The 16412-nt window shown below is 40.6% G+C and overlaps 1 protein-coding gene across 1 annotated transcript; it reads left to right on the forward strand.

Annotated features, from left to right (window-relative positions):
* The first annotated feature begins 532 nt into the window (after positions 1–532).
* LOC145157626 (uncharacterized) lies at positions 533–1258 on the forward strand. Its single transcript, XM_079076651.1, has one exon. The coding sequence runs from the start codon at positions 533–535 to the stop codon at positions 1256–1258; it is 726 nt and encodes a 241-aa protein (XP_078932777.1).
* The last annotated feature ends 15154 nt before the right edge of the window (positions 1259–16412 follow it).

Genomic DNA, 16412 nt, shown 5'->3' on the forward strand with positions numbered 1-16412 from the left:
ATAGAGCTCAATCCTTGTTATTCAAATACATCTCTAATAACACTTCGCATCTTGAATCTCATATCTTGTGTTATTACTCTCATCTCCTTCTTACTCCCAAAGTTCATATAAATATAACTGATTATTATCTCCCTTCGGAGCAAGTCATTCTTGACTTAATCACTAAGTTTGATCTCACTTACTAACTTGGTCTGAATGCATTACTTGTTAAGAATCAACTTATGTGTATACTTGATATAATACCTACTGTTATTTATATTTCCTTACATTTCCGCACCTAACTTTCTAATTATCTAACTCTAACTTATTATTATTATTGTTGAGCTTTTAGATCCTTGAGATAAACTATTCCACAACTATACTTGTCTAACGTTTGTTCAAGTGTGTCCCAAGTTTTTCTCTCAACAATTGGTATCAGAGCCAAAGTGGTTGCCTTTTGAAGCAAAACTCTGTGTTTCAAAAAGACTTCTATACCACTAAAGCTCATTTCTTAAAAAAAACAACAAAAAAAAACTTTTCAAAACAAGGAAATATGGCACATGCATTATCTCTTAATGTATCAAACAGTGTTGGCGGTTCGAATAGAGCACCGATACTTGTGGCAAATGAATATCATCACTGGTCTCAGAGAATGGAAAGGTATTTGAGGAGACTTGGAAGAGACGTATGGAGATCTGTTGAAGAAGGGCCTCATGTCCCTATTCTAACTCCGGTAGAAACCGATGGAGCCACAGCCAGACTTGGAGGAGGTCAACCAACGATGAATCGTCCCACCAAAGACGATCTTTACAAAATTGAAAATGACGCTATTGCCTTTTATGAGATCTCGTGTGGAGTTGCGCCTGATAACTTCGACATAATCATAAATTGCAAATCCGCAAAGGAGATCTGGGATGTTCTTAAAAATCTGTATGAAGGGACTGAACAAGCTCAAGACAAAAAGCTTACTACTGCACTCAATGAGTTTAATAACTTTAAAGCTCATGCAGGTGAAAGTTTGGAAGATTCATTCAAGAGGTTCAATCTGATAGCCACAAAGCTATCCAATGCAGTCACGGTCCGAAGTAACCATGAAACAAATCTTCAGTTTCTAAATGGTTTAGGAAGACACTGGACGACTGCCAAAATGATTGTTCAAGTAGATAGAAATATTCATTCTCTGTCTCTTTATAAGCTCTACGGTGAACTGCAAGCTCAAGAGTCTACGGTACCCAAAGACTATGCAGATTTCGGTGGTCCACTTGCTCTCGTAGCATAATCTCCTCACTATCAATCATACTCCACCACATATGACAACCCTCCGCAGTCATATGAAGCAGACTCAGAGTATGACGACGAAGAAGAATTTCAGAATGCAATCGCTCTTGTCAGTCAACAATTCAATCGTTTACGACCTACATTCCGAAAGAATCAGCAGTATAACAAGCCACCTTTCAACCGCAATCTTAACTCTCAAAACAACCACTCTCGTTTCACTAAAAAAACTCACCCACCACCGCAGTTTCAAATTACTCCACCCAAGGAGGCACCGCAGTCCATCCAAACCACTGACTCCGGTACTCCCTCAGAAGACAAAACTGATGTTGTGATATGTCACAAGTGAAACAAAGAGAATCATTTTGCCAAAGACTGCAAGGCAAATGTGGTAAAAGATAGAGCATTCTATCTCAGAATGGCTCAAGAAATGGAGGAAAAAGAAAAAGGAAGGGTGTATGTTGCTCAAGTGAAAAGAGACCATCAAGTTTGGTCCTCCGGGGATGAAGATGAGGACATCAGCAGCATCAAAGGAAAGGGAAAAATTTGTATGATAGCGACTGCTGATGAGGATGACTCTACAAAGCTGGAAAAGAACTACTGCTACATGGCGAAGGATGGAACACTCAACATTGTCGAGCAGGTAAAACTCATGATCCGAACTCTAAATTATAGCATGCATGATTGTCAGCCCTTCATAGACAACCTTAATGACACATGTGCTGCTGTCCTTACAGACTATAACAAAGCATTAGATGAGAAGAACATTGCGTCCCAGGAGACGTTTCCCGTAAGAGGACGTTTGGAGAACAAAAGACTCAAAATGGATATGTTATAAAAGGACTTAATGTTAGAGAAAGATGCAAGAATGTTGAGTGAAACACAGTGAGAAATAGCATTGAACCAGAGAGATTTAGCTCAGAGTGAAATTGTATGTTTAAATCTTTTAATAGATGAACAGTTTAATGATAGTGAAGCCATCGAGAATCTTGTTAACAATGGGACTACTGACAACACTTACAATTGGGGTTGGTCCAATGGGTACTCTACAGCAACAGACTTATCACCCCGATTCAATAAGGACTGTCCCTATGTCCCTCCGGACCGTGAATTTTTGTTTCCGGTCAATGACAAAACATTTCCTGAAGATATCAAAACTCACTTTGGAAGACTTCATGATCTGAGTAACAATTGTCTTATCGAGGAAATTCTCCCTGAATTTTCTAACCCTATAGATAGAACAACTCTCCCCAGTTCTCAGACTTCATCAATTGCTGATGAGGAAATTGTCTTGGAAGGTCCTGAAGTATCAATGGACTTCCCTCCACTGCCTTCAAACCACAGTATCTCTTACTGCAGTCATGAATCGCATTCTGTCCATCTACCTTCCATCAACTGTCCTACCGAAGTATCCACTCAGACTTATTCTGTTGTTGTTCAAAACTCCGAACCGCAGACCAGAGTCAAAAGTATTGTAACCATCCAACCAATTCATCATGAATTACCAATCGAAAACTTTGAAGTTGGTCAATGTTCCCTGAATCCTGAACTCTCCAGTTCGGATGAATCAAGTCCTCGTTTTTCAAAATTACCAAACGTTTCAAGGAAACCACAACTGAATGCCACTGACTGCGGTTCTCCTAATACCGAGGCAAAAAGGGCTTTCAAAGAAGAAATTCGATCCCGAGGCACAAATCGGCAAATCTTTTCTAAAAACAAAAGGCATGTCAGATTTTCAAACTCTAAGAGTCCAGAAAAGTTTGTTTTCTCGCACTATTTTCCAAAAAACTCTCCCATCAAGAAAACATACAAAAAGGAATATACACTTTCAACAGCCATTCCAAATTCATCTGACACAACCCAAAAGGAAGCAAAGTCTTTTCATAACAATGGTTTTCAAATCTATTCCTCAGATGATCCGAAATGGAAGGGTATCTTACCCACTCCAATACTTTTGAAATCACATCAAAATTTTAATAAGTGGAAGGGTATTTTACCAAACCCAACAAAAAGATCTACACGTGCTAAATCTTCTTCAAAACAAACCTTTTCAAATTCCAACAGCTCCAATGTCAGATCCAACCACCCTCGGACCAGTCAAAAGCAGTCCACTTCGTCGTTTAGACCGCTGACCAAACAAGGTGTCAGATTAAAAGACAAAATTTCAGCATGTCAGTGTGAATGTAGTTGTCAAAATGATTCATATCATGTCAAATCTAGGTCGTATAAAAAACCTCGTAACTTTTCTAAATCTCGCAACACTCCAAAAATTCACAAACACCCAGGACTAGGCTTAAAAGTTGACATAAAGCCTGTCCCTGCAACCTCGGTCCATGCTTCAATCAGAAACTCATCTTTTATCCAAGGCTCCAAACTAGTTTGGGTGCCTAAACTAACCGTGTAATTCTCAGGCCTTGTGCAAGGAGGAACAAGAAGAAGAATGGTTAATCGACAGTGCCCGCTCCTTGCACATGACCGGAAGGTTAGAATACCTTCGGGACTTAAGGCCAATTTGCAACGGTGGAAATGTCACATTCGGCAACAACGCGAATGGAATCATCCGAGGTTACAGTGTTCTTACTACGGGAAAATTCTCTGTTCAAAAGGTTGCCTATGTAGAATGTCTTAAACATAATCTCATTAGTGTTGGCCAACTATGTAAGGCAGGCCATCGGGTTGAATTTGATGACCAATTCTACTACATAATGACAAGTGATAGGAGCACTTGTCTGATCAAATCCAGGTCCGAAGGTACTATGTATCCTCTAGATGTTTCTCTGATCATCGACAAACCGTAGCTATGCTTCCTATCCAAAGAAGTATCCAAAGTCAGCTGGCTGTGGCACCGCAAGCTAGCTCATCTCAACTTCAGATATATCAACAATCTAGTAACTGGAGAACTCGTCCGAGGTCTTCCAATCCTCAAGTTCAGCAATGATACTCTCTGTCCGGCATGTGAGTGTGGCAAACAGGCAAAAGCAAGTCATCCTATGGTGATCAACTCTTCAATCTCAGAACCACTGGAACTTCTCCATATTGATCTCTGCGGTCCATCCACTGTAGCCAGTCTTCATCACAAGAAATATATACTAGTTATAGTTGATGAATTTACACATTTCACATGGGTTTTCTTTCTTAGACTCAAGTCAGAAACACCGTAGGTATTCATCAATTTTATCAAGGAGATAGAGCTTCAAATCAAACTACCAATACGACGCATCCGCAGTGACAATGGAACCGAGTTCACTAATCATCATCTAAATAGTTTCTTGGTTTCCAAGGGCATCAGTCATAATTTCTCAGCTCCGTACACACCGCAGCAGAATGGAGTAGTAGAGCGAAGGAACCGCACTCTGGTAGAAATAGCCAGATCTATGCTCAATTTTGCCAACCTTCCTCTCTACTTCTGGGCCGAAGCAGTGGCCACAACATGCTTTGTACAAAACCAAAGCATTGTGTGCAAGCGTCTTAGTAAAACTCCGTATGAGGGCCTTAACAACCGCAAGCCAAATGTCTGATTCTTCCATATCTTTGGGTGTAGATGTTTTGTGATCAACAACAGAGATCATCTTAACAAGTTCGCACCAAAGTCTAATGAAGACATCTTCCTTGGCTACTCAACAAACAAAGTTGCGTACAAAGTTCTCATTAGGCGCATAAGGCTAATAGTTGAAAGCTTCGATGTCAAATTCGATGACTATTACGTCCGCAACACTGCTCCATCAACCGAAACCAAAGCAATCCTAGAATGTGATATTCCTGACTCTTCAGGTCCATTAAACATAGTTGAAGTTAACTATGATGATCTCTTCGACCCAATAGAGACTGCTAAACTATCTGAGGTTCTTGTGTCTCCTGAAGCCCAAATACAACATGCTGAAGTATCTGGTCCAATGCCATCCAATGAAGTGTCACTTAATGCTTCCACCTCGCCGGTTGAGGGGGAAAGCTCAACTCCGGATTGTATGACAACCGTCGAGGTTCCAACAGTAGAAGAAGCAGCTCCAGTCCCTCTCCGCAGAGGAGTTCAACCATCAAACGTTTCTTCGGACTCGGATGATGAAAACATGGAGAATATAGACACCAGCACTGACCCAAGGGTCCTCACAATTCCAATCATCCAGGGGGAACTTTCTCAAGCTCAAGAGGAACTTCCATCAGCAATCGAGGGGGAACCTCTTCCAATTGCCCAAGAAAATATTAATCTCCCTCCAACAGCCCAAGATGATTCCGCAAGATGTTCTCAAGTCCAGGGGGAACTGTCGTCTCCAACCGCAGAGTCTTTCGATATTGAAGACATTCCCTCTACCGTAACTGCTGATAATCTACAACCCCGTCTACACGTATGGACGAAGGACCACCCACCAGGTCAAATCATCGGCAACCCCTCCGCAGGTATCCATACTCGATCTTCCAAGGATTTATCTGATCACTGTCACTACACAGCATTTATGTCCTCGGTCGAGCCCCGAACGATCAAAGAAGCACTACTAGAACTAGACTGGATATCCGCAATGCAAGAAGAACAAGAAGAATTCAAAAGAAACAAAGTGTGGCAACTCGTTCCGAAGCCGCAAGGTCACACTATTGTTGGTACTCGATGGGTGTACAAGAACAAGTTGGATGAATCTGGTGCGGTCGTCAGAAACAAGGCAAGGCTAGTTGCCAAGGGATATAGTCAACTTGAAGGTATTGACTATGATGAAACGTACGCTTCGGTGGCAATAATGGAAGCCATCCAAATCTTCTTAGCATACGCAGCCCACAAGAATATCAAAGTACATCAAATGGACGTGAAAAGTGCTTTTCTCAACAGTGAATTAAAAGAGGAAGTTTATCTTCAGCAACATCCGGGCTTCGAAAGTCTTGAATTCCCTGACTACTGCTACAAGCTTGAAAAAGCAGTCTACGGTCTAAAGCAAGCCCCAAGAGCGTGGTACGAGACTCTCTCTGAATTTCTAGTCTCGTCCGGATACAAAAGAGGAGTGATTGATCCCACTTTATTTAGAAAAGCAAACGGTAATCACCTTATGCTTGTACAAATATATGTGGATGATATCATCTTCGGATCAACTGATCAAGGAATGGTGGATGAATTTGCTAAGCTCATGACCAACAAGTTCCAAATGAGCATGAATAGAGAGATTAACTTCTTTCTAGGACTTCAAGTGAAACAAGTCCCTCAAGGGATATTCATCCATCAGGAGAAATACACCACTGAACTACTAAAGAAATACTCAATGGAAAACTGTTCTTCGGCTAAGGTCCCCATGGCCTTCGGATATAAGATATCTGCTGATACCTCCGACGAATCAGGGGATCACAAGACTTATAGAGGTATAATCGGCTCATTGATGTATCTCACCGCAAGCCGACCAGACATTATCTTTGCAACAGGGGTATGCACAAGGTACCAGGCTGATCCAAAAATGTCACACATGACCGCAGCAAGCAGATTCTAAGATACTTAAAGGGCAGCAAGACTCTTGGTTTATGGTACCCCACATGAAATGACTTCAGCCTACAAGCATTCACTGATGTGGATCATGCTGGATGCAGACTAGATCGAAAAAGCACCTCCGGTGGATGTCAATTTCTAGGTGGAAGACTCGTCAGGTGGTCATCTAGGAAACAAAGTTGTGTATCATGATCTACTGCAGAAGCTGAATATGTGGCCGTAGCCAGCTGTTGTTCACAAGTCTTGTGGATGAAAACACAACTTATGGACTACAGATGCAAAATGCTGCAGATACCAATTTATTGTGACTCTGAGAGTGCTATAGCGATTTCCCACAATCCTATTCATCACTCTAAGACAAAGCATATTGAACTACGGTATCACTTCATCAAAGACCACATCCTGAAAGGTAACATTGAACTGATTTTTGCCATACTCATGAAGAGATTGCTGATGTATTCACAAAGGCACTTGACTCTACAAAATTCAACAGTTTCTTACAAATGTTCGGAATGATGAATATGTGGCCGTAGCCAGCTGTTGTTCACAAGTCTTGTGGATGAAAACACAACTTATGGACTACGGATGCAAAATGCTGCAGATACCAATTTATTGTGACTCTGAGAGTGCTATAGCGATTTCCCACAATCCTATTCATCACTCTAAGACAAAGCATATTGAACTACAGTATCACTTCATCAAAGACCACATCCTGAAAGGTAACATTGAACTGATTTTTGCCATACTCATGAAGAGATTGCTGATGTATTCACAAAGGCATTTGACTCTACAAAATTCAACAGTTTCTTACAAATGTTCGGAATGATGAATCCGGACCCACAATTCTTTTTGAATTAATACGTACCGCAGACCTTCCTTGGTCTCTGTTGCGGTCCTAATTGAATTTATTTATGATAGATAGTTTTGGTATAGTCTATGTGTCGCAGTACATTCTATGTACCGCAATATATTTCATGTACCGCAACTATATATCATATCTATCTTTCAATGGTCCTTATTGTTTGTTGTTACTAATTTTTTGTTCAAGTGCTCTCCTCAGTTCTTCTACTATAGTCATCTAACCATCCATCCGCAACAACAAAAGATTCATCCGCAATGAAGTCTCAATCCGCAGCCACGTTGATTAATTTCTCAACTGTTTCATAAATTCTTGAAACATTGTGTGCTATTTAATGATCATTCATTAAATAAGAAAAACATTCTCAAAAAATAATTAAAAAACATTCCTTGTGCAGCATATCACTGTCACAGTTCCACTTTTCAAATAAACTTTGTGTCACACCTATTTTGGGTATGATGACAAAAAGATCAGATTTCCATAATCAAAACGTTAAATCCGTTACATCTTCCTCCTTTGTACAAGGGATTAACCTCTCACCACACGTTCGTCAGACGTGAGGTTATGGGGTCTGACATTTCATTAAATGCAACCGCTTTTGGTAAATTCAAAAAGATAATGTAAATCTTTTAATTAAATTTTCTATGGCCAGGATTCTTTCTCCTAATCTAAATAAAAACCCAAAAGTTTTTATCCAATATACTTAGGGTAAAATCAATAAAGTTTTTAAATCCGCCACTATAAAACCCTCTTTTTCTCTCCCAAGAAAGTTTTACGCTTTATGAAAACTCTCAAGACGAACTTATTCTCTCCTTCATCTTCTTGCAACTGTTTTCCTGCAAGTTCTTCAAACCTTTTCGAAATGGTGAAATCGGGCATCTCAAAGAAACAGTCCAAGCCATCTGGTCACCCAACTGGTTCAGACTCTGCCTCAAGAAACCCAACGCCAACGATTGCCTCGAGCAATTTTAGGGCAGTGTTTGATGAGCATTCTTCCTACACTGCTCCAGTCAAGCTGATGATCAAGTTCCTGTCAAATCATCCATTGTTTGGCCCTTTTGATGCTTTCACAGATGTGGTACCGCTATCAACCCTCTTCAAATGTGCCTTCTCTGCATATCACCCTCTTAACAACCTTCAAGAGGTGCATTTGAATCTGATGAATGATTCTTTGGTTATTCTGACCAAAGAAAAATTTCTCAACGCCATCAACCTGTTAGTTCATCCTTCAACAAAGTTCTTCACCCCAAGCATGGTCGACATTCAAACTGCACTTTACCAGATGGGTTATCAAAAGAAGCTGAAAGACATAGGCGAATTTAAGAAAAATCAGTTGCCTGCGGTATGGCAGTTCGTATGCCATTTCGTGATCCGCAGCTTGTCTGGCAGAACCGGAGGCACTGACAATATGGGTCTCAAGCTGTTGGCATTGGTATGGAGTATTTTCACTGGCCACGATGTCAACTACGGTCATATTTTGTGGGATGACTTCTTGCACTACATTCCCAAAGAAAGTCCAAAGGAAAACCCTACCAAACTCACCTTTGCAAGATTCTGGTCTCTGTGCATCTCGGATCTTCATGCTGATACGGGCCTGAGCATGGGCAACGATGTCAACCTCTTCATCACCAGAGATCTCAAAAGGTAAAACCCTTCTACAGATCAATCTATTTTCGGACCCATTAGATGGCTACCAGGCCACATATTATCTACACTTGGACTTGACACCATTGATGTCACAAACCACATAGAGGCTACAGAAGGTATTGACCCATACCTTCCTACCCCGCCTCTACCTAGTCAGAACATTCAACCCTCAACCGCACCCATCAATCCTGGTAGTACTGCAACTCCTTCCTCCACCACTCTATCAAAAAGAGTCAAGAAGGTTGCCTCAGCCAACCAAGGCCCCCGCAACATCACTAAGAAATATGCAACCCCAACGAAGAAAGTTGCTCCCAAACACACTGAACCCTCCAAGAAAAGAAAACTCCAATAAATTGTGCCCTCAGATGACGAATCGGATAACAATCAATCTCACTCTCCCTCCATGAGTGATTCTGATGATGATGAATAACCAATTGCTATCCTCAAAAAGAGAAAAACCAAATCCACTGACCAAATGCGTGACCGGACTGATACCTCAGCCTCTCAAAAGGCTCCGGTAGTCCTTGGAGTGGCCGCAGACCCATTCAATACAACCATCCTTTTCCACTCAGACACAGAAAGTGTGTCTGTTTCACCCAATCGTGGAGACTCCCGACCAGTTCACTCCCAAGGGGATGGAACTGCTTCTCGCCCTAAGGTCTCCAGGGCTTCCTGTCTACATTTATTTTCACCTGAGGAGTCGAACTCCATCCTTTTGTCTGTCACCCAAACACTTCAAACACCTTCCCAACTGCAGGGCGATTCTTCAGCCCTAGCCAGAACTGAGCCGAGGCCAGACTTGACCACGGGTCAAGGAGACCGAGGAAGCTCAGGAAATCCTACTCTGCTTACATCTTTTCCAGGTGGTTTAGGTACAGTGAGCATAAATGTACAAGGATTTGTGAACCTGAGGGACACCTCGGTTCCCTTTCAAGGTTTTAACGGTGACGAATCAAATGATTCTTGGAGACACTACACTCCGGTCTCTGACGCCAATATCAAGAAATATGCCGCTTTCCGTAGGGCATTTCAAGCCAGAAAAGACCAACAAACCAAGCAACTTCAACAGAAACAACAGGAGATAGCAACCGTAGCCAAGTATTGGGAAGACGCCATCAATAACGCTAACACCGTAGCCACCATTCAGAAAGTACAAGAGTGGATGTCAACAATGGCTGAGACGGTCCGCAACTCTCAGGCCACTCTTGGTGGTGAAGGTACCTCAAAACTCCCTCCAACTCCAACTCCAACTGTTAGAGATTCTCAAGATGATGGCACCGCGATCGAAGTCAGCTCGGCACCTACATTCGGGAACAACGACTTTGATATCAATGAGGTAATTCAACCTACCCCTTCTGATGATGATTTAATGATTTTTGATGAGGAAGACGCTTCGAGTGGTTCTCAACACTCAACCTCTAAGCCGAAAGAAAAAAAGAAGAAAAAGAAGATTGCTGTCTCAAGGAAAGAATTTTTGAGTCTACAAGTCAAAGTAGATCAGATTCTTGCTGCGGTTAAGCCCACTCAACCGCAACCTGAAGACATGCCGGGACCGCAGTCCCTTATTAAAAGGATTGAGCGACTTGAAACCCGTGAACGACTAGCTGCTGAGCGGATTTCTCTGAAAGTTGAAATGGTAATTTGTTCCCTGGATATAAGTCGTCAGGCTGATCATCAACAGTTTATGGCTGCTACAGAGCGCCTCATCTCTGAGGTATCCACAATCAAGACAAAGCTTCAAACATCCATTGCGGATCATTCCACTCATTCGAAGAAGCTGATAGATGAAACTCATACTGCCTATGAGTCCACCATCTCGGTCCTCCAATCTACAATCAACAGACTTCAACGCTCACTATCTTCGAGTTTTCATGGTCCTGATATTCTTCAACTTACCAAGGAGATTCATCGAACTCTTCAACCCTGCCATCCCAAACAATCAGCAACTGGCTGATGCACTCAAAGCTCAATTCCAAGAGGTATGTGCTAAAGTCGATGGTCTTAAGCAATGGCTTGAGGAATCCCCACCTCTGCATTCCTCAAGAGGGGGAAGTGGTGAAGACCATCATCATTCCGACAGCATTTCTCACCAACATAGAAGCTCCCTTTGTCATAAATGACAAAGTTTCTACACCGCAACCATCTCCTCACAAGAATCCAAGCCATCAAACTCCACCGCAACATCAGTCTCCACCGCAAAAGGAAATCACTCAAGACACCAATCCTTCTCCTGAGCGACCAGAGACCCCTCCCCACTTCAAGAACCTAGCATCGAACATGTCATCCGAACATTCCGATGATTCTCCCGCAACGAAACAGAAGAAAGCAGATTGGAAAGCAGCCAAATTTGCTGAGCTTATCTGGAGAGAAAACGGATTCGACATCACCATGGATGAATCCTTAGTCAATTCTTGGATCAATCCCCACTTAAGACTACTGGATGATGACTATAAACCCTACCTTACTTATGCTGAACCCCCATCCGACGGTTACTGGGATGTTCCAATCTCTCCCAATGCCAAATACTTCACTGTATTTGAGCAGTTTGACCACAACCTACCTGACCACAAGAGACTGCCCATGGACTTCGAAAGACTCAATCTATTCGATGCCAAACATGCTTCTTCAATAGAGAAAATCTGGTCTAATGATATACCATCCGCAGTCAAGAACTTTAAGCCCCGAAAATTCATGAAAGTTGACTTCATCCAATATACTCTTACAAGAAGGAATCAGGACTACGTCCGCAGCCAAGCTGACTTCCCATGTATGAATCCAGAAGAAGTCTTCCTGATAGCAAAGGTGTTCCAAAACAAAACTGAAAAGTATCCGAAGATGAAGATAGCGTTGGATAGGGCAAGCTCTTTTCTAAGGGAAACTGTCTGTGACTTCGCAAAAATTGATGCATACATTCACCCTGTTCTTGCCAAAATGTTCGATCTACTACCACTTGACCCTGCACCGATGGTTACTGAAGCTTTTCAAGAGAGATCTCTGGATGCAACAAACTTCCCAGATCTTGGAGTCATCTTTAAACGAAAGGTCGATGAAACCAAATATTTCATCCCTATGACTGCTATGAATCGTCTCACAAGGAAGCAAATTGAAGTTTGTGGAACCGCATTTCAAATGTCAAAACACACAACTGCCGAAGTCAAGTTCAAAATCCTAAGGAGAATCACCTGGTTAGAGAGTGTCAGAAAATTTTGGTGGATTCTCATCAAGTTCCTGAAACTCAATAACTGAAGAGAAGTTAAAGAGGTCACTTAGGGGGAAATTATTGAATCATATAAGTGACCCTCTTGAACTTAGTCTACCGCAACTCTCCTAGATCCGCAGTCAACTCCGTTCAGCAACTCCATCCGAAGTCTTCATCATCCGCAGTTCACTATCTAGTTTTCTAGTTTAGCTCTTTATCTGCTTTTATTAGAATACTTCCTTTTGTCCAGTATGGCTTGCATGGCTACGCATAGATAGTTGAACTAATGTAATATTCGAGTCTCTATATATAGAGCTCAATCCTTGTTATTCAAATACATCTCTGATAACACTTCGCATCTTGAATCTCATATCTTGTGTTATTACTCTCATCTCCTTCTTACTCCCAAAGTTCATATAAATATAATTGATTATTATCTCCCTTCGGAGCAAGTCATTCTTGACTTAATCACTAAGTTTGATCTCACTTACTAACTTGGTCTGAATGCATTCCTTGTTAAGAATCAACTTATGTGTATACTTGATATAATACCTGATGTTATTTATATTTCCTTACATTTCCGCACCTAACTTTACTAATTATCTAACTCTAACTTATTATTATTATTGTTGAGCTTTTAGATCCTTGAGATAAACTATTCCGCAACTATACTTGTTCTAACGTTTGTTCAAGTGTGTCCCAAGTTTTTCTCTCAACATATACGAGTACAACTGCTAACTATAAATCTTATTTCAATTCTATTCGAGTATAACCACTACGTATAAATCTTATTTCAATTCTATATGAGTACAACCGCTACGTGTAAATCTTATTTCAATTCTATACGAGTATGTGTGCTAGGTATAATTGTTTACTTAATGAATAAGTAATATACCTATACTTTCCTTGTTCCTAGTGTATAAGTGTTTGAGAAACTTATACTTAACATTCATACGTGTATATCGAAAAAGTATAATGCTTCTAAAATTGTGCTACCATGATTCCATAACAGCTGTTGTGACAACCCGAATCTTTTTCCGTTAATGTTAGCTCGATTTCCATTAATGAAATTTGAATTTTATTTAGTTCCGTCAAATTCTTATGATTTGGAAAATCATTTAAGTTACACAATTGAATTTTCTTTTATGAGTCGGAACCAAAATCACGCGAAAAACCCGACTTCCTTCGAAAATCAGCGAAAATCCGGCCTGAGTGGTGTTCACGACGTGAACCCGATCACGGCCGTAAACCCGTTCACGGCTGGACCCCACCACCGACCATACCCCCTAGCCTATATATACGAGACTCCCACCCTCATTTGAACTTTTCTGACCGCAAAGACACTCCCTCTCTCTAAAACCCCCACCCAAAAACACAAGAAAACTCAAGATTTCTCTTCGTCTACCACTCTACCCGCCTTAGAGCTCGTCGGAGAGCATCAAAACATCAGTTTTTTGAAAAATCAAGTGTTGTTGTTCTTGAGTTTACGGCCATACACCCTTCAAATCTTCAAACCTTCAAGGGCCGCAAACCGTTTACGGCCGTACACCCTTCAAAAGTTCATATTTATCTCAAGAACATCATTCACGGCCGTAAACCCTTCAAGGGGTTGTTCAAGGCCGAGAACAGTTCACGGCCGTAATCCCCTTCACGGCCGCAAACCCTTCCTAACTGGTGAACCTGGCTGAAAACCCGCTATTCCGATTCAATCGAGTCTCGGATCCCGTTAAGTACCGCGTGCATCCATCTGAGGGTCTTCACTCCCAGTTTCGCTGTCCAACTTTTCACACAATCAACTGTGAGTTCATACCCTTATACTTTTATGTTTTTAATGTTTTCAGGGGGAGAGTACAAGCCAAACACAAATGATTTGTGAATTTATACAAAAGGATTTCAAAACACTTAAGAATAATGCAATGGATATAGTTATATGGTTTTCACATTTCATAAAAATATTTAGATATTTCATCCTTTTGTGTTATGCTAAGCATAAGGTACGTTTTCGACTTACTGCCAAATTGCATAGTTTTCAGATCAATTCATGAACCAAATACATAATATTCAATGAAACTATAATAGGTATAGTTTGGGGTTTCAATATACAGTATTATAAATTCAGAGCTTATACATTGCTAAACATATAAACTATGACAGACTTAGTTTATGATATACTCGGGTAACAAGGATACTTTAGTACATAATTATTTAAGTATAATTATTACTCTATAAAGTATACACACAGGTTTAAATACAATAGATCAATACAGAACTGCACGTAAACTAGATTATACTGAATTGTGAGACTCTACTTCAAAATTGTACCCCTTTTTGTGTACTGAACTAAATCCTATCATAGTATAACCAGAGTCTCCTGGAGGAAGAGTGTGAGATTTGTGAATAGATCTATTCGGGATTGACAATCCCACACCTGAACTGCCAGCTACAGTTAGGCAGGCATGCCTGGGGTGACAAACGTCATTTAACCGACGCTTGAAGAACGTCGTAAAGGTCACTAGGTCATATCAAGCATGGTTATACGACTCACAATAGTATAAACTAACCTTTTGTTTACAAGATTTCATTCTTCATTAAGTTTTATTTTAATTAATAGAACTACTAGACATTATACTGGAGGATGTCCAGGGGATAAATTACATGGTTTTATTTTAATTAATGAAACTACTATACATACTGGTGGTAACCAGGGTTTTCCAACAGAACATTCTATACATACTGGTGTTAGCCAGGGTTTTCGTACTTATAGATCAATGTAACAAACTCATATATTAGAAAATATTGGATTTTCTTGGAAGTACATAAACATTTTCATTGATTCATTATCAGGTTTTCATTTCAAAAATATGCTTATGAACTCACCATCTTTTATGCTGATACTCTCTTTTCGAAACCGCTTTTATTCTCAGGAAAATAGTAGACACGTACCTCGACAGACTTTTGAGGAGACGGAGCATATAGAGTCACGTCTTTATTTTGCTACTTTTGTTGTATATAAATATGAATCAAACATATATAAATACTTTTTATATATATTCAATGTAATGGTTGTGTTTACTTTGATTAGTATGATGCAATTGTTGTAATACTACATATGACGTCATCCACCCCCGAACGTTACCGCCGTTCCGGTTTGGGGGTGTGACAGATTGGTATCAGAGCTATTGTTTATAGTGAACTAAGTATACCGAATCTTACATGGTATACAACTATAAATACTAAAGGGGCCGAAGTGCTCTGAAACTAAAAGTATACTTTAAAAATACAAGTATTTTTACAAGAAGAATACAAGTATACATACGTACAAGAAGGTATAACTTAGTAAGAACTACATTAAAAGTATTTAGGGCGAGTTGGGCACCGTGGTTAAACCTGAATAGTTATGTATTCATATGTGGGGCCAATATAACCTGATCAACTATATTCGCCCGATATATGACCAACATGTGTTTGGGAGTGACTGTGGTGTTGCAACATGTCTAAAACTCACCAAATCATATACAAATGAAGCACATAGTTAAAATACTATAGGAGTATTTTATGGTTCTATAACACTGCACAGAGCCATCACTAGAAGTACAAATCCTCATAAATGAAAGACCTGCAATTCCTTGTTATTGTTAGTAAACCTTTATTGTAGATCTCTGTTATCGCAGTAGGGTTTAGATATATCTTGCTCGAAAATATAAAATTCATGATTAGCATAGAAGGCTTATCGTCATTTTTTTCCTTTGTATCTTTTAGAGAAAGATGCCTCACAGGAAGAGACCCAACAAGCAGAACAACAATCCTTCGCCGCCACCACCTCCTTAGTTCGATCCTGTTATGTTCCAGGCAGCAGTCACAGCCGATGTGGCTACTACAATGTCGCAAATGAATCTGGGCGGCGCTGATGGATTAGGAAGTGGACCCGATCCCCGTAATCTTGACGGTGGCCAGGGACACCCGCAGGAGTGTTCCTATAATAATTTCATGAATGC

The sequence above is a fragment of the Lactuca virosa genome, chromosome 2 (assembly GCF_052849685.1).
Source record: "Lactuca virosa cultivar CGN04683 chromosome 2, Lactuca_virosa_CGN04683_v6, whole genome shotgun sequence".
Lineage (NCBI taxonomy): Eukaryota > Viridiplantae > Streptophyta > Magnoliopsida > Asterales > Asteraceae > Lactuca > Lactuca virosa.

Excerpts from the sequence above, each read along its gene's own strand:
- LOC145157626 (XM_079076651.1), top strand. The coding sequence starts at position 533 with ATGGCACATGCATTATCTCTTAATGTATCAAACAGTGTTGGCGGTTCG.